At 36.4% G+C, this 17,967-nt stretch overlaps 3 protein-coding genes and 1 long non-coding RNA gene across 7 annotated transcripts; 2 read left to right on the top strand and 2 right to left on the bottom strand.

The window, feature by feature from the left end:
- Positions 1–1,884: 1,884 nt before the first annotated feature.
- On the bottom strand, positions 1,885–3,478 carry LOC109001530. The gene is made up of 2 exons (XR_004798244.1): positions 2,268–3,478; positions 1,885–2,085 (listed from the first exon to the last, which is right to left on the bottom strand). It is a non-coding gene; the product is annotated as an uncharacterized LOC109001530 (long non-coding RNA).
- A 1,284-nt stretch (positions 3,479–4,762) lies between these two features.
- Positions 4,763–5,703, top strand: LOC109001526 (zinc finger A20 and AN1 domain-containing stress-associated protein 5-like). Its single transcript, XM_018978855.2, has one exon. It carries the CDS (start codon positions 4,942–4,944, stop codon positions 5,428–5,430), a length of 489 nt encoding a protein of 162 aa, XP_018834400.1. The 5' UTR covers positions 4,763–4,941; the 3' UTR covers positions 5,431–5,703.
- A 1,697-nt stretch (positions 5,704–7,400) lies between these two features.
- Positions 7,401–11,568, bottom strand: LOC109001528 (sm-like protein LSM7). Its single transcript, XM_018978857.2, has 6 exons — positions 11,434–11,568; positions 11,238–11,314; positions 11,013–11,097; positions 10,432–10,503; positions 8,635–8,687; positions 7,401–7,745 (listed from the first exon to the last, which is right to left on the bottom strand). Exons 2-6 carry the CDS (start codon positions 11,238–11,240, stop codon positions 7,656–7,658), a joined length of 303 nt encoding a protein of 100 aa, XP_018834402.1. The 5' UTR covers positions 11,241–11,314; positions 11,434–11,568; the 3' UTR covers positions 7,401–7,655.
- Positions 11,569–12,222: 654 nt separating this feature from the next.
- LOC109001527 (60S ribosomal protein L31-like) lies at positions 12,223–17,879 on the top strand. 4 transcript variants are annotated; one of them, XM_035685095.1, is made up of 4 exons: positions 12,223–12,308; positions 12,845–13,067; positions 16,345–16,354; positions 17,833–17,879. In XM_035685095.1, exons 1-4 carry the CDS (start codon positions 12,223–12,225, stop codon positions 17,877–17,879), a joined length of 366 nt encoding a protein of 121 aa, XP_035540988.1. The 4 variants fall into 4 exon arrangements, with proteins under 4 accessions (XP_035540988.1, XP_035540985.1, XP_035540987.1 ...); XM_035685092.1 differs by lacking the exon at positions 16,345–16,354 and adding an exon at positions 15,707–15,710 and having other exon boundaries at positions 17,824–17,879; XM_035685094.1 differs by lacking the exon at positions 16,345–16,354 and adding an exon at positions 14,834–14,837 and having other exon boundaries at positions 17,824–17,879.
- The last annotated feature ends 88 nt before the right edge of the window (positions 17,880–17,967 follow it).

Raw genomic sequence — 17,967 nt, 5'->3', positions numbered from 1 at the left:
TCGAGTGAGAGGACGGACCATGCTCATGATTTCTCATATAAAACAATATGGAAATCTATAATTGAAGGTATCCATGATTCGTGATTAACTGGATGTGTATAGACATTTTTGAACAAATGAAATAATATTTACGTAGATTAATACTTTCCTAATATAACTATAATCAATTCAAAATTCCAATTACTGTTAAGTTCAACAATGACCCGACCCGAACAAGTATTCGAACAAATCTTGAGTTTTTTTTTTTTGGGGTCTGCTTCCAGAAGACCTCTCTCATTAGTCACTTTCATTTTCATTTTTGATCTTAGGTAAAAATTAAAATCATTACAATCTGATGAGAGCGAAACCTACGTGGTTGCCAACCATGATGTGAGACCCACCACTGAAAGGCCATTTTCTATCCAACACAAAAGTGTTCCTCCGCCGCGTGCGAGTAGCGAGTAGGCCAATCACAACCGTCAGATCATTGTCTTGGATTTCCAGATCAACATCCTTAGACGCTTTCAAGTCGTGCAATGGTATGTGTATATATAGACACATTAATCGGATCGCTGCTGTAAATTATATTAAAATTAAACTACTCGTGCTTATCGCCAAATTACATGAACAGCAGCGTCGACTTGATTTTAGGCCGTTTAAGTAGTGAAAATATTTTTTCTTATTTTATTTTATTGCATTATTATAATTTTTTAAAATTTTTATATAAAAATATAATAAATAATTTAATTTCTTAAAATTTAATAATAATAATAATAAATATTTTACTAATATTTTATTTAATTTTCAACTTTTATTTAATTTTAAACCATTTAAACCGCATTATATTTTTTTTTTATCGTGACTATTTATTATTTTTTATTCGACATATAAATTAAGTAGGCGTTACCTTATTAAAGTTTTAGGAGGAGGTTCATTAATTGACCAGCCATCTCTCACGCGCAGGAATCGAGATGACAAGGTCGAGAGCCACCGACGGAAGTCCCGAGGGCAGATCCCGACTGACGTGACTATAGCCACGTGGCTTTAAAAAACAAAAAAACAAAAACAATTGAGATCTGCCTAATCCCTCCCGTCCCTTCCATCTCATTTTCTCCCAAAATTTCAGATCTTGCAGCTGCTCGCCTCCATCCCTCCCGTTCTGTACGTCGGTCCAAACTTTAAAATGGATGATTTGTGGTGCGGTCATGTTCTAAGATTGAGAACATTAAGAAACATTTTCGGCCAAATGTCTAAGAACATCTGATACTTGTACCAAAAATCATGTAAATTTTTTTTATTGGCTACTGTGTCTCTCCAAGAAATCATGATTTTTTTAAGTTGACGTCTCAACTTTTTTTGCAGTACATGAAATGTAAGCAGATAAGAAACCATCCCAGCTTGTTGATCTTCTTATCAAGAACAAGTAAACAAAAATTATAAAGTAAGTTATGCCAGCATATTATGGTTTTCATTACCTCATTAAAGTACAATGACTTAGTTCATAAAATTATTTTTCATAACTTCTCTAGATATTACATGACTTGTGCTTGTGTTGATTACTGGGTAATCGTTCTTCCACGCCTTTCTGTTTTGAAAGGTCAATGGTTCCAACGTTTCTTGGATGAGCACAAACGATTATTTTTAGAACTTTATTTTTATAGGCCTCTGTCTTCAGGGTCCATAAAATTTTATTTTACTTGATAAAAAATATTGAAGGGTCAGTTCGTTAATGTAATTGCTGGGGTTGATAGTTCTGAAAATATTGTCGGGGGTGAAAAATATTTGCAGTACATATTGACACAATGTAAAAATGGTTGGTCTTCTTTGTTTGCTAATAGGTATGGTATTGGTTGATTTTACAGGCTAGACATTCTTGCAAGTTTTTCTGTTAGCATGACTCGAAAATACTAACATATGACGAAAATAGAATCAACCGATTAAAAACTCAACTTCAAAAGATACACGTAGCATAAGATGTTAGATGATTGTTAGATGAGATGTTAAAGAAACAATCGCATAACAGAACAACTAGAGGAACAGCATAAGCGATAATCATCAAAGATAAAACAAGAGGAACGGCAAAAGAGCACGTAATTGGAGCAAGATCTAAAAAAAATAAAAAAAAATGATTGTTAGATGAGATGTTAAAGAAACAATTGCATAACAGAACAACAAGAGGAACAACATGAGCGATAATCATCAAAGATCTAACAAGAGGAACAGCAAAAAAGCACGTAATCGGAGCTAGAACTCAACAATCAAAAAATACTAGTGCATTCCAGACATACCCGATTAAACTGAGAACAAGAGTCTAGAGCAATCTGTCATAATTAAATATCCAAGCTTCTTTGCTCTAATATATCATGTGATACAATCTGCAACAACCTAAATCAAACACATACTGCATCTCAACTTGGATACAATTTAGGATACAAACATGGAGTAGGCATATTAAACCTCAGGCAGCATCAATGAAATAGCTTCAAGCCTTCTGAGTTGCAGAACATGTAGGGATACACAATTAAGTGAATGCATATATTGAGGAACAACTTATTAAGGAGAAAAAAATGAGCATGTTATCTAAGTTGTTGGCTTAGGGCAGTTTGCAACAGAGAAACAGACACATAACCATCAATATCCTAGCATTTAACGAAACAGATAAGTTACAATTTATTTTTTGGAAATATTAGTCGTCCAAAGTGCAATCAAAGAAGTATTTACAAAATTCTGATATTTTCAAAAGAAATATAAAGAATGAAGAGACCCGTTAGATTAAAAATTGACATCTAGTTCAGAACTCATTTAATGATCAAGTTAATATGTATGTTGTACAATTTGGACTCTGAAATTTACCATTAAGAAATTCATGTATGTTGTCCAAGTAAATGGTTTAAGCAAGAAAATCTCGACAAGGAGAACATAGAACCAATACATTGTTAGGAATGTTCTAAAGTAGCAGACTGGACTCAAATAACCAAACAACAACAAAAAGAAACCCAGCACTGTCACGAGCTTTTTCATTACCACTACGTGAACCAACGAGAGAGAGAGAAGGGCAGATAGAGAGAGCCGAACTTTGCAAACTGCAACAAAACCCTAACGTAGATCAAACACAGCAGGTAGAACAAGAAAGAATTAAATAAACATAAAAAACCCTAACGTAGATCACAGCAGAATAAAAAACCCCAACATTTGAAGATCAAAAGCCCTAACATTCGAGTAAGAGGAAAATATGGAAGTCTAGAAAATCTACCGCTAGGATTCGTGGGAGAAGTGAGGCTGGCTGGAGGGGAGCCGGAAGACGATGCCTGAAATGGTGCTCTGCTGCCGCACGAACCGGAGGCCGGTGGCGGACGGTGAGAGAGGGAGGATATGTGTGCGTGCGTCGGTGGGAGAGGGAGAGGTATGGATTCTCAACAAGAAAAATGAGGGGATTTCTTTCAATCAGATTTTTTGTTTTTTTTTTAATATAAAATTACGTGACTTGCCATGTCAGTCGGGAGGATTCTTATCCTCGGTGACTGTAGAAACACACTAGTTTTAGGAGAAGGTTCCGTTAATTGACCAGCCATCTCTCACGCGCAGGAATGGTGATGACGAGCTCAAGAGGTGGCAGGGGACGCGTGTCATGCACACGTGTTCGTCAAGGCGAGTGAAAGCGACTTGCTTGAGAACGAAAAGTGGAGGGGTCCTCACCTCGGGGATGCGGTCAGATAGGGCGGCTTTATAAAGCTGGACGTGAGAAAATGCCCTTTGTCACGGTCACCAATAATCTGTGTGAAATTATCATTCTACTCTTCCTTTTTTATTTTTTTAATAGATATATAAATATTTTTTTATTATAAACTATTACTATTCTATTCATGAATAGTAACGTACTGCTAAAATATCACATCTCTTTTGAAAGATGCATCCAACAGTTCCTATTTTCGCTGCTGTTTCTTCTTTTTAAAATAGATGATGAATTATAATGAAAAAACTCACAATTATCAACAAGCACCGACTTCTGCTACCAATACAATACAATACAATACAATATCGCTTGCTTATTAAGCTAATCTGGCCTTCACCTTCTCAACTAAATTATCATAAATTTTTGTGACGTGAGAATGTGGACTTTTCCCTCCAGAAAGTATTCTAAGTGACAAGCCAATATTTGGCCACATTATTAATAATAATCTAACATCAATACTAATACTAATAATAATAATAATAATAATAATAATAATAAAGAAATTAAATACTTATTTAAAAATTTAAAAAAAAAAAAAAGAGACTAAAACAATAGAATAAAATATAGAGAAAATAATTTGGAAAGTAAGCGTGGAAATGAGGATAACAGGGGCAATTAAGTCCTTGTTTATTTTCCAAAAACATCTCATCTCATCTCATCTCACCTCATCATTACAACTTTCTCAAATCTTCACACAAAAGAAAATAAACAATTCAACTTTTTCAAATCTCAAAACAACAATAATATTAAAAAATATATTCTAACAATATTTTATTCAACTTTTTAACTTTAATCTCAACTCATTTCATTTTATCTCATCTCATCTCATCTCATCTTTAAAAACAAACGAGTTCTAAATTTGAGAATATAGTTTTATAATTTTATTTCATATGAGATGGTGGAAACGTCAAACGCAGGTCCACACCTGACTGAATACTGACGATTTACACGTCAGACCCAATCGACAGAGAGAGAAAAGAAACCGAGGAACAGCCGAGGCCATTACCGTAATTTCGACAAACCCAAAAAAATTGCTTCATACGCGTCTCTATGAGGCCCATATTCCATCGCCATTACCGACCTCTCAATCCCTTCAAATCCCCCATATCTCTCTCTCTCTCTCGCCCACCAGACGAAACCAAGCCTTTCCCAGCGTTCTTCTCTTCCTCTCTCGGAAACCTCTCGGATTCCAGAACCTGATAAAAAAAAACCCAGCTTAAAGAATAAAAATGGCTCAGAAAACAGGCAAGGAAGAGACGGAATTCAAGGTTCCAGAAACGATACCTCTTTGCGTCAACAACTGCGGCGTCACGGGAAACCCAGCCACCAACAACATGTGCCAGAAGTGCTTCAACGCCACCACCACCACCACCACCGCTGCAACAGCAATAGCTACGACGTTGTCTTCCTCGTCTTTGTCTAACAAATTGCCACAGAAGATTCATAGATCCAGCTCGTCGCGATCGGCGGAGACGATCAAGGAGTTAAAAACGGCGTTTTCTTCGTCGGATCGGCCGAGATCGGAGGTGAACCGGTGCTCAGGGTGCAGAAGGAAGGTCGGGTTGACCGGTTTCCGGTGCCGCTGTGGAGAGCTCTTCTGCTCGGAGCACCGGTACACCGACCGCCATGTCTGCAGCTACGACTACAAGGCAGCCGGGCGCGAAGCCATCGCCAGGGAAAATCCCGTGGTCAAGGCTGCCAAAATTGTCAGAGTCTGATCATTTGTAGAATTCCAGAAAAAGATCTCTAAAATTAAAGTCAAGGATTGGAAATCTCATAGAGATGGGGGAATTTCTCTCAACCTTAGAGAGAGAGAGAGAGAGAGAGAGAGGGACAGACAGAGGGATTGTTGTAGAAGAAGATCAAATTCTCTCCGATTGTTCGTGTTCTCTCGTTCAATCTCTGATGATGTTATTTATTTTTATTTGGTGCTTGTGTTTTCGCTTTTCTTTTTTGGGTTGGAAATGGAAGATTATTGTGGTTTACGGTGATGGCCTTGTTTTGTTCTTAAATTTTTATCTGAATTTCTTTCTTTGTTTCGTATGAAGAAGAACAGCCATGCCCCAAGCTCTCAAGGGGCAAGCGTGTGCAAATTTGACGAATGATTTGGGGGCTTTTGGTCATTTGGGTAACTGTCGGACCTGGTAAATTTGGTTGTAGTGGAGGTTAGAAAGTAGTGGGAGGGCGAGATCTATTTTACGTATTGGTGATATTTACGACGAGACAGACAATGGTGGTGGGTTTAGTTTGAAAATGATGAGCACTGTGTGATGGTAGCAATGAGATATCGCCGCGTGTATAACTTTGTGTCTATGATGTTAGGTGTTTATTGGTATAGTTATTTATTAATTATAAGATTGGGGCTTCTGTTTTGTGAGAAGAAAACAATCAATTTTAGTATGATGATAAGGCACCAGGAAAATGAACCCAACTCTAATTTCTCAAAGAAATAAAGAATTTAAAAGTGGGAACCACGTGAGTGAGGCTTCGTTTATTTTTACCAATAATTTCATCTAATTATTATAAATTTTTACATAAAATAAAATAAATTTTTTAAATTTTAAAATAAAAGTAATATAAATAAATATTTTCTAATAAAATTTTATTCAATTTTATACTTTTATCCAAACGAAAAAACAAACGAGGGGAGGTGCTTTGCGGGGTAGGTTCTGCCGATGTGGGAATTTGGGTGTCCTTCGAGTGACATGAAAAGCCTCTCTCAAAATGCATAGTTAATTAATTTAATAAGCCCCCCCATTTATGTAGACTGCAAGTGCTTTGAGGGGGAGGTTCTGGTCTGCCGATGTGGTCCCCCCATACAACTTGCCTTCCCCCATTTATATTGTTAACATGCTATATAGGATGAGATTGTATAGATGAAAGGAATTAGTGAGGCTAAAAGGATATTTAATACCTTTTGTCAAATTAAAAAAAAAAAATGAAAGAATTTATCTCAGATAAGATTTATAGTGCATGAGTGTACCTTACCTTAGGTTTCACGCATCATTTAGTTTGGTGTTAACTACAGTAGTCTAGCAAAGTTAAAGATGAATGATTAGAGCAACAAATAATCTATACTATTATTTTTTTGTTTTGTTTTGAAATGATGCTGGTAAGTGGTAACCTATAACAAGATGAATTTAGTGACCTTGTTAAAGGGCATTTAGGATGATAAGCAAAGCCATCTAATATGCATAGCTTGGTGCGAATTACTTAATATTATTTTTTATTTAATGAAATTAAGAATGCATAGTCAAAAAAAAAAAAAAAACACTAAAGAAAGAAAACGTTGTCTGAGAATCTTTATTAGTTATTTCGTTGAGTGACAAAACATTTTAGGGGACCATGCTAATAATGGTCGTTTTCTTTTCTCTAATAAAAGTGAAGCATGCTTGTACAATGATGGGAATCTACCCATCTTCACACAGGAGAATTAAATTAATTCCCCCCACCAAAACCAAAAAATAAAAAAATCCCAAGTCCATGATGGTTACAAATCAACAGTTTGCTCTTATTATGTTATCAAATCATTTGCTTTCCAATAGAGTTAGCAATTATGGGCCCCTAAATGCATCTATTAATTATTTTAACCCACTAATCACGAAGTTATGGTGAAGGTTTCTTCTATCCAAAGATTCTAAACAAGATTTGAGTTGAAACCGTGTGCCAATAGTATGGGACATTTGGGGGTCTAAAAACTCCTCTATAGGCTATATCAGCAGCAGATACATCAATGCAGTTAGAAAGAAAACCAAAGTGAGACAACACAGTTAACTTAGGTCCAAAGAGGACAACATCCAAGTGTGTGAAGTAGAAGAGCCATACATGAGGTTCATCACTAGCTCCCCATTAATGTATCTTCGGATTTAAGTTGGAAAATGGGGGTAACATGAGCATTCGGATTTAAATAACTAGTTAAAATTAAAACAAAGTTATGGGTTGTCTAGGCCCCATCTGGCTGGACGAAAGGATTGGCAATCTCATCAGTACCATCTGTGGGGGACACAAGCATTACAGCGGTTCCCCTGCAAACCTGCATCACCATAACCTCAAATCCATTACCTCCGCCAAAACAAAACAAAAAGATATCGATGCAAATGAAAGTACAAACCTTGGGGGTGGGGGGGCAAAAAAGAATAGACATTTGGGACTGTTTTAAGCTTTTGCCTGTTCATCTTTTTTAACATTTCATGGATATAATGTCTCAATGCCTCAAAGTAGTTTCTTTCTCCACATTCAATAGATTTAACTTCACCCCCCCTAGCTTCGAAATATGTCCATTTTTTAGCAATCAGCCATTGAATCCGAACTTTTACATTTCCTGGTCTAATGCAACATAGAAAAAATAAGATGCTGGATTGAGCTTCTTTCTTTCTTAATGATTCAAAATTCATATCATTGAGTACCGACATTTTCTTGTTGGCAACAAGTTGAGAACAAAAAAAATGATAAAATGCAGGCACAGGAAGCAAGTTTGAAAGCAATTATATTGACAAGACAGCCAGAATTAATGCACAATAAGTAACTAGAGATAAGCAGCAATTTAAAGATGTCTTTAAGCAATTAATGTACTGGCAGATTCAGAACAAATTTATTTAGCATTGTCCTTGTATCCAAAATTTCAAGCTTATATCAAGATGATAGTCTATTACACAACTTGCTTATCAAAAAATAGATCGACATAACAACATTAGGTTGATCTAATGGTTTTGGAAAGTTAAAATCTCAATGTCATCTAACCAACTTAAAATCTTTCACAAGGAAAACAAAAAGGTCAAGCACTTTTCGGACTAAATGGTCCAAAAGCTTCAAACCGAATGTGCCATGCAACACCAATATTTGAAATTGATGCTTTTCATTACAAGCTGATATGCTAGGCATTCATATTCATGAAAAACTAAGTATAGTCGAAGGGAACATACTATAAGGCCTAGACGCCTGGTCTGATCAGTAGTCTTCAGTGGATCATCAGGATCTGCAGAACAAGGGCAAACATTCTGAGACAATTTGTCTAATCTATATCAGAAGGTGTATACATGATATTATTGGATAAAGCTTGGTTTCAGAGAGAAGAAAAATTATCATGGTGCTAAAAACACAATACTATATACACATCCATGGTGCGCTGCATTTAGGCCTTGTCATCATTTGTCAAATGATTTAGGTTGGAACAAAGTGTGAACAAATACTGTGTTAAAAGTGGGTGCAGATAATCCCATGAACCAATAATGACATGACCACTTCGACCCTTTGGCCCTATACACATATATTTCTTTTTTCTTTTCTGATTTGTAAAATAAAGGATAACAAAATAATGCAAATTTGCTTTACACTCGAAGAAAGACCGTTTGGAGATGACATATTTAGAACACTATAATGAGGCAAAAAAAAAAAAAAAAAAACTGCAAGGTCTCAGCCTAGCATAATTTTCAGACTTGTGAATTGCACAAAAGCAAGAGATGAACACCCGTAGGTGCAACCTAATGGTCAAAGGGTTGGTTGGGGAAGGGCTGTAGAGTCGAGGTTTAATTCTGATTAGGATTTTCCCTGGATGATATGATACACAGTCTCAGCATGTGGAGTCGTGTTCCAAGGTTTACTCCCTGGAGTGGGCCTGAAGGGCACTGTCTTAGTGAGATTCCATGTCATAAAAAATGGGCATAAGCCTCCAAGCAAGGGAAATCATGAGTTTCCTTAGGTCTAACCTCATATTGTGTGCCTGTGCACTCTAAAAGCCTTTTCAATTTTGGTAATCAATTTGATAAGTTCAAAATTTTAATAATCTTCCCTAGGATGCAGCATGGCCGTTTTTACAAATGGGCCATGAAAACCAGGCATGTCTCTTCCCAAGCTTCTCTCACCGCATTTCTTGTTTATTAACCAAAATAAAGAAGGAAGAAAATCCCATAAGTGTCAAGTGAGGCACTTTGCCACCTTCAGTAACATGTTAGGACAGTTAAGCCAATATAGTCACCATTTTAAGCCACATTCTGTAATGATTAAGAAGCTCTAGGGGCATTTTTACCTTTCGATTCTTGTACATAAAAATCAACTATTCACAACAACTTCATGAATAAACATGTTCAAGTTTATGAAAGGAGAAATCCAAGTGCTAAAGAACGAACCCCCATTACTGATGGACATATCTGTTCAGAAACCGAGCTCTTATAATATGGAATTCCCTATTGACTCAATTTTGAATTGAATTATGGAATTCTCTCCCAAAGCTGAGAAACTAAAATGTGGTGGAAAGCTAAAAATCAAAACTACATCCATACAACCATCTGAGACACATGTAACCTTTTTTGTTGATTTCCCTAACTTCATGGGGGGGGGGGGGAAATGCTACAGTTTGAACCTTCAGGTGTTGCTTGAAGCAAAACAAGTTCACAGTGACAAAATAAGAACAAGTATATCAGTGTTATGTGGTTTTCATGCAGAATATGAAACTGTGGAAACATGTATGCCTTCAATAGTTTATATAAAAAAACAAGGAATATAACAATGTTAGAGTGCTGCATGGAAGCCTTGGTAAATTTGCCCTCCTCAACAGTGATAATAACAACAGGGAAATTATTATCAATATTATCTTGCACAATAAAGATAATAATGCAACCATATCAGTTAAGTAATTTGAGCAGATGCATTAAAACCACACAGCTTACCAGTCTGACCACACAAACACAGTCATAACAAATTTATAGTGAGCCAATAAGTACCTCTCGTAAACTCTATGGCTTCGTCCAGAACAAGGTTTAGTAATTGGTCATATCCTTTTAGAGTCCCGGTCACTGTAATCCAGAAGAAAAAAAAGATACATAGTCGGATTGGATCAGTGATAAAAACCAAAAACCCAAAAAACGGCTGTTTGATATAAAAATTGCCACTTTTCAAAGCATTGAAAACCCAAATAAAGGACATAATACGGAGAAGTTTTCATCCAAAATTACATAATTGAAAGCAGTTTTCATTTTTTTAGCTTTGCATCTGAGCTCTCTAAAGCAATAATTATATGCTAATTGTTATTCAGCTTGTGCATTGCGCACCAACCAATTTATTATGTATTTCTCATCTAGCACTATAAGTTTTTGGGTGAAGAACCTTGTAAGGGATGGGAATATTTGTAATGTTTTGCCTTAGTTCTGTTTTGCTTTAGCTTGTATTTAGGTGTACTCACTTGTATACTTCCTGTGTACTTGGGTATGCCTATTTACTTGGAATAAATTCTCTTATTATCTATCAAAAAAATTTATTATGTATTAACGAATAGATAATTGAAAGCTTAGTAGCAAGCAGTGACCTTGTCTACCACCAGTGAGCTTGACTTGGACACCTTTGTCCACAAACTTTGCCAAGTCCAAAACCGTTTCCTTCCTGCTTCCTGACTGAATCACAATCGCACATCATTTAGAAAAACAGGAAAGCGAACATAAATTTCCAACAAAGTCAAAAATGAAAACAAATATTCTTTGGGTTGCTGAAGCTGAAACTGAAACTAAAAAGGGCACAAATAGAGAGACTTTACCATATCTTAATCGGGGTTTGCTCAGTTACTATTTAGACTTTGCAGAATCGAAAAAAGCAGGAGCTTTCCAAAGAACCCTGAAAAGCCCAAGTGAATCAAGGATGAAGAAGGGAATAAAAAAATTGAAATTCGAACAAGAAAAGGAAAAGGGTGTGTTTGACTGTAAGTGGGAGTGAAAACGAAGAAATTATGGTACCTTAAATGTGCTTCTGGGAATGAAGGGGGCAAGGCAACGGGGGCGAGAGACGAAACGAGGAAACAGGCTGCGGTATAAATTACGAACTCGAGCCCGTTTTGGGACTAGAGAGGGAGGGTCCTTCTCAATTTCAATTTTCAACAAAATAACCACAAAAATTGCATTTTTTTTTTGTCTTTGATATAAACTTGAAGAAATTTTCAATAAACATTAGATAAATAAATAAAATTATAAAAGGGAGTGCATAACACATATACTACACCAACTAATAAGATTTTTTACATTCTTATTGTAGTGCCTATTAAAGTTAGAAAAATATTAAAATATTTTTTATCAGTTGATGTGATAAATTTTTACATTTTCGACATTACTAGTATGTAAGTGTTTTAAAATATAAATTTACAAATATATTTTTTTTCATAGAAATTATTGACTATGTTAGTAACATAATATTCCAGTGAGAGTATAATAATATCATTTCTATCTCAAAATTAAGCAATAATTAGCTAAAAAAAGTACCCGATTTTAAAATTTATTTGCGAATTTTTTATTAGATTTAATATTCATATCTTATTTTCATTTTCACTTTTTTTATACGGTACACGCAAGCTTTCACCTGTGAGGGCCTTTTTGTAGTTTTAGCCGAAAAACCAGGGCTTTTTAATAAAAAGGAGACAGTATCCGTATGTGTTCTTTGTAGCCAGCTTACGGTTTCTTTGGCTGCAGCTGACGATGTGTGCAGGTTGTGCTGTGGCTGGATCGAACTTCGGACCCAGCAAAGCTCCAACAATGGTGGACAAGTCCAGCAAAGGTAGAAAGGAGGAGGTTGTCACCAGAGAGTACACAATCAACCTTCACAAGCGCCTGCATGGATGGTAAGCCCCCTCAGCCCCTCTTCCCTCGCAAACTGTGCTCTAAATCAATAACTGACTTGGAAATGTATGATGACAATGTATCTCTCATGTAATTGATAGTGTGGAAGAGAAGTATAACTTATGTTTGTACAAGAGAGAATGCCTAGCTAGAAGTGATGGATACAAGAAACTCATGAAAACTAACTAGGAGATGTGTACTGGGGCTACGTGTCTTTCATTGATTAAATAGTATTTGACTCTTTATTTGTCAGAAAAAAAATATGATTGTAACCTTGGACTCTTTCATTGATTAAATAGTTTGGGTAATGAATAATTAGATCGATTGTTATTTATTATTTTATTATTATTTTTTATCTATTTTTTATTATTATTTAATATTTTATTATTATTTTTATATTACTATTCATATAATACTTAAAAATATCTCACTATCAAACTAAATATAATATTTATTATCTCAATATTTTATTATTAGACGATAATATTCTATTATTACTTTTTACACCAGTCAACTAATGCAATAATACCTTGTGCAGCACTTTTAAGAAGAAGGCTCCGAAGGCCATAAAGGAAATCAGAAAGTTTGCCCAAACGGCAATGGGGACTACGGATGTTAGGGTGGATGTTAAGCTTAACAAGCATATCTGGAGCCACGGGATTCGAAGTGTGCCCAGGAGAGTTCGTGTCCGCATTGCTCGGAAGAGAAATGACGAAGAAGATGCAAATGAGGAATTTTATTCACTGGTCACTGTTACAGATGTTGAATAATAAACTTAAATAAAATTGTCTTTTAGTAAATTCATGAACTAGAGTCTAGGTTCATATTGGAAGAAGTAATTTATGTATTTGAAAATTTATGTATTTGGAGATTCATGTATTTGGAGTATTCATGTACTTGGGTATTCGTATACTAGGGAAGTTCATGTATTAGAGTAAATGCTAGGTGAATCTACAAGCCTATAAATACCATATATGTATTGGCACAAAGCAAGTCACTTGAGAAGTAATTCACTTAGAAAAATTTCAGAAATAGTCTCTCATCTCTTCCCTCTAGAATAGAATATCAGTTTTTCTCTTCCAACAAACTGGTATCAGAGCAAGTCTTTTCTAGATCCTGAAGATGGCCAACTCGACGTTTCCGTTTCAATTTTCGCATTTGACAAAAGAGAATTATGAGAATTGGTGCATTCGAATGAGGGTTTTGCTTGGATCTCAAGATGCATAGGAGATCGTAGAGAAAGGCTATGAAGAGCCTAGAGATGAAGCTTCGTTGAGTTCTAATCAAAATGAGGCTTTGCAAAAGTTGTGGAAGAAGGACCAACAAGCTCTCACGCTCATCCATCAATGTTTGGATGAAGCAATGTTCGAGAAAGTGGCCAATGCCACAACTTCCAAGCATGCATGGGAGATCTTACAAAACTCCTATCAAGGAGTTGATAAAGTGAAGAAGGTGCGACTTCAAATGTTACGAGGTGAGTTCGAAGTCCTTCGTATGCAAGAATCAGAGACGATTGCAGATTATTTTTCAAAATTGTTGGCCATTGTGAATCAAATGAGGAGATATGGAGAAAAGCTAGAAGATGTCCGGGTGGTTGAAAAGATTCTTCGCTCGTTACATTCAAAGTTCGATTATATTGTGGTGGCTATCGAAGAGTCAAAAAACTTGGAGACGATGACGGTTGATCAACTCATGGGATCTCTCCATGCCCATGAAGAGAGACTCAATAAGAAGAAGGAAGAACCTATTGAGCAGGTTCTCGCCACAAAGCTCTCTGTAAAAGAGAAGGAATGAGAGCATGATAGAAGTCAACGAGGAAGAGGACGCGGACATGGACAAGGAAGAGGAAGAAGAGAACGAGGACGAAGAAGAGGCGGACAAAGCAATCAAAACGCCAACCATGAAGAGAGAGGTCAATCCTCAAGAGGTCGTGGAAGAGGAAATTACTCAAGGCAAAATGGGAGACAATATGATAAGTCTAAAATCAAATGCTACAATTGTCAAAAGTATGGCCACTATGCTTCGGAATGCTGGAGTTCTCCAAGCAATGTTGAAGAGAAGGTGAATCACGTTGAAAATGATGAAGCGGAGCCCACTTTGCTACTAGCCTACAAAGGAGAAGAAACTAGCAAATCGAATTTGTGGTATCTTCATAATGCTGCAAGCAATCATATGTGCGGAGACAAAAATAAGTTCGTGGAGCTTGACAAATCGGTGAGTTGGAATGTCACTTTTGGAGATTTGTCAAAAGTTCCCATCAAAGGGAAATGTACGATTCTAATTCGGTTAAAAAATGGGAGCCATCAATTTATGTCAAATGTTTATTATGTTCAAAGTATGAAAAACAACATTTTGAGTTTGGGGCAACTCTTGGAAAAGGACTATGAGATTGAAATGAAAAATCGTAGTCTTTTTCTAAGAGATGACAAGAAGAATTTGATTGCTAAAGTATCAATGACAAGCAACAAGATGTTTTTGCTTGATATTCAAACTGATGTGGCTAAGTGTCTCAAAACTTGTGTGAAAGATACGTCTTGGCTTTGGCATTTGAGGCTTGGGCATGTGAATTTTGGTGGATTGAAGTTGTTGGCTCAAAAGGAGATGGTGAAAGGCTTGCCGCCTATTGATCAATCTGATCAACTTTGCGAAGGGTGTCTTGTTGGCAAACAATTCTGGAAGATCTTTCCAAAAGAATCATTTACAAGAGCAAGTGAGCCGCTCCAACTTGTTCATACTGATGTTTGTGGACCAATTAAGCCTTCTTCATTTGGTAAAAATCGATATTTCCTCATCTTTATTGATGACTTCAGTAGAAAAATATGAGTATATTTTTTGAATGAAAAATCTGAAGTGTTTGGTGTTTTCAAAAAATTCAAAACACTTGTTGAGAAACAAAATGGCTATGAGATTAAGGCTTTGAGATCAGATAGAGGACGTGAATTTACATCTAATGAATTTAATGAGTTTTGTGAAGCACATGGGATTCGTCGGGATTTGACGGTTCCGAGATCACCTCAACAAAATGGGGTGGTTGAAAGAAAGAACAGAACGATTCTCAATATGACTCGAAGCATGTTGAAGACGAAGATGATGCCTAAAGAGTTTTGGGCGGAAGCGGTTGATTGTGTTGTTTACTTATCAAACCGTTGCCCTACAAGAAGTGTAGAGAACTCAACTCCCTAAGAAGCATGGAGTGGAAGGAAGCCAAGTGTTTTCCATTTGAGAGTTTTTGGAAGTATTGGCTATGTGCATGTGCCCGATCAAGAAAGATCAAAGCTTGATGATAAAAGCAAGAAGCACATCTTCATCGGCTATGATCAAAGATCCAAAGGCTACAAGCTTTATAATCCAATCACTAAGAAGATGGTCATTAGTAGAGATGTGAAATTTGACGAAGAAGGTTCGTGGGATTGGAGTGATCAAGAAAATGAAAGATATGATTTTTTTCCCTTCCCTGAAGATGAAGATCAAGGAAATGATGTACGAGAACTTATGACACCTTCTCAATCACCAATAATTCCTAGTACTCCTTCATCATCTTCTTATGAAGGAAGTTCTAGTGAAAGACAATCCCGAATGAGAAGTCTCCAAGATCTTTATGTGGTAACGGAGAATTTAAGTGATGATCTAATTCTTTTTTGTCACTTTGTCGATTGTGAACCAATAAGTTTTGAAGAAGCGGTACAAGAGAAAAGATGGAGAATTGCCATGGATGAGGAAATCAAATCAATCAAGAAGAATGATACATGAGAATTGACGACTTTACCAGAGGGACAAAAGCCTATTGGTGTGAAGTGGGTTTTCAAAGTAAAGAAGAATGCAAATGGAGAAGTAGAAAGATTCAAGGCAAGATTGGTGGCCAAGGGATACAGCCAACGTCCTGATATTGATTATGGAGAAGTCTTTGCCCCCGTTGCACGATTAGAGACGATCCGGATGATTATTTCTCTTGCAGCTCAAAAGAAGTGGATAATTTATCAAATGGATGTCAAATCGGCTTTCCTGAATGGAATCCTTGAGGAAGAAGTTTATGTAGAGCAACCTTTGGGTTATGTGGTCAGAGGGCAAGAAGACAAAGTGTTGAAGTTAAAGAAAGCCTTGTACGGCTTAAAACAAGCGCCAAGGGCATGGAATAGTCGAATTGACAAGTATTTTCAGGGAAATGGATTCACCAAGTGCCCGCATGAATATGCACTCTATGCTAAGGTACGTGAAAGTGGAGACATTTTGCTTGTTTGCATATATGTTGATGATTTAATTTTTACTGGAAGTAATTCAAGCATGTTTGGAGAATTTAAGAAAGCTATGATGAGAGAATTTGAAATGACCGATATTGGTCTTATATCTTATTATCTTGGCATTGAGATCAAACAAATAGAGGATGAAATTTTTATCTCTCAAGAAGGTTTTGCAAAGGAAATTCTCAAAAGATTCAAGATGGAAGATTGTCAATCCGTGAGCACCCCAGTTGAATGTGGAGCGAAATTGTCCAATTATGAAGACGGAGAGAAGGTAGACCCCACAACATTCAAGAGTCTTGTTGGAAGTTTGAGATACTTGACTTGCACAAGACCCGATATACTTTATGGAGTTGGACTTGTTAGCCGATATATGGAGTCACCAAGCACAATGCATTTCAAAGCGGCTAAGAGGATTCTACGTTATCTAAAAGGTACTATTGATTACGGACTTATTTATTCATTTTCTAATGAATTTAAGCTTGTGGGGTATAGTGATAGTGATTGGGCAGGAGACTTGGATGACTGGAAGAGCACTACCGGTTTTGTGTTTTATTTGGGAAATACGGCATTTACTTGGAGTTCTAAGAAGCAACCAATTGTAACGCTCTCCACATGTGAAGCTGAATATGTTGCTGCGACATCTTGTGTTTGTCATGCAATTTGGTTGATAAGGTTATTGAAGGAACTACTAATGCCACAAGAGGAAGCCACAGAGATTTTTGTTGATAACAAGTCGGCACTTGCATTGGCGAAAAATCCGGTTTTTCATTATAGAAGCAAGCATATTGATACAAGATTTCATTTTCTTCGAGAATGCATTGTCAAGAATGAAGTACAAGTCAAATTCCTGAAGACCCATGATCAAGTTGTAGATATTTTTACGAAGTTTCTCAAGTATGATACTTTTAACAAGTTGTGGATGTTACTCGGAGTTACCAATAATTAAGTTTAAAGGTGGGTGTTGAATAATAAACTTAAATAAAGTTGTCTTTTAGTATATTCATGAACTAGAGTCTAGGTTCATCTTGGAAGAAGTAATTCATGTATTTGGAAATTCATGTATTTGGGGTATTCATGTACTTAGGTATTCGTGTACTAGGGAAGTTCATGTATTAGAGTAAATGTTAGGTGAATCTACAAGCCTATAAATACCTATGTATGCATTGGCACAAAGCAAGCCACTTGAGAAGTAATTCACTTAGAGAAATTTCAGAAATAGTCTCTCCTCTCTTCCTTCTAGAATAGAATATCAGTTTTTCTCTTCCAACAACAGAAGCTTCTCCAGAGGGTTTCAGGGGTTTGGGAACCAAGGTCATCGAGGAAGAAGATTGAAGTAGCTTACTCCCCCATATAATGGTTTGGTTGCTCCAATTTTGGCGTACACGGTTCTTATTTCGGAGATCTTGCCTTTGTATTTTCT

The sequence above is a fragment of the Juglans regia genome, chromosome 14 (genome assembly GCF_001411555.2).
Source record: "Juglans regia cultivar Chandler chromosome 14, Walnut 2.0, whole genome shotgun sequence".
NCBI classification, from domain to species: Eukaryota; Viridiplantae; Streptophyta; class Magnoliopsida; order Fagales; family Juglandaceae; genus Juglans; species Juglans regia.
This window is presented reverse-complemented; position numbering and strand designations above follow the sequence as displayed.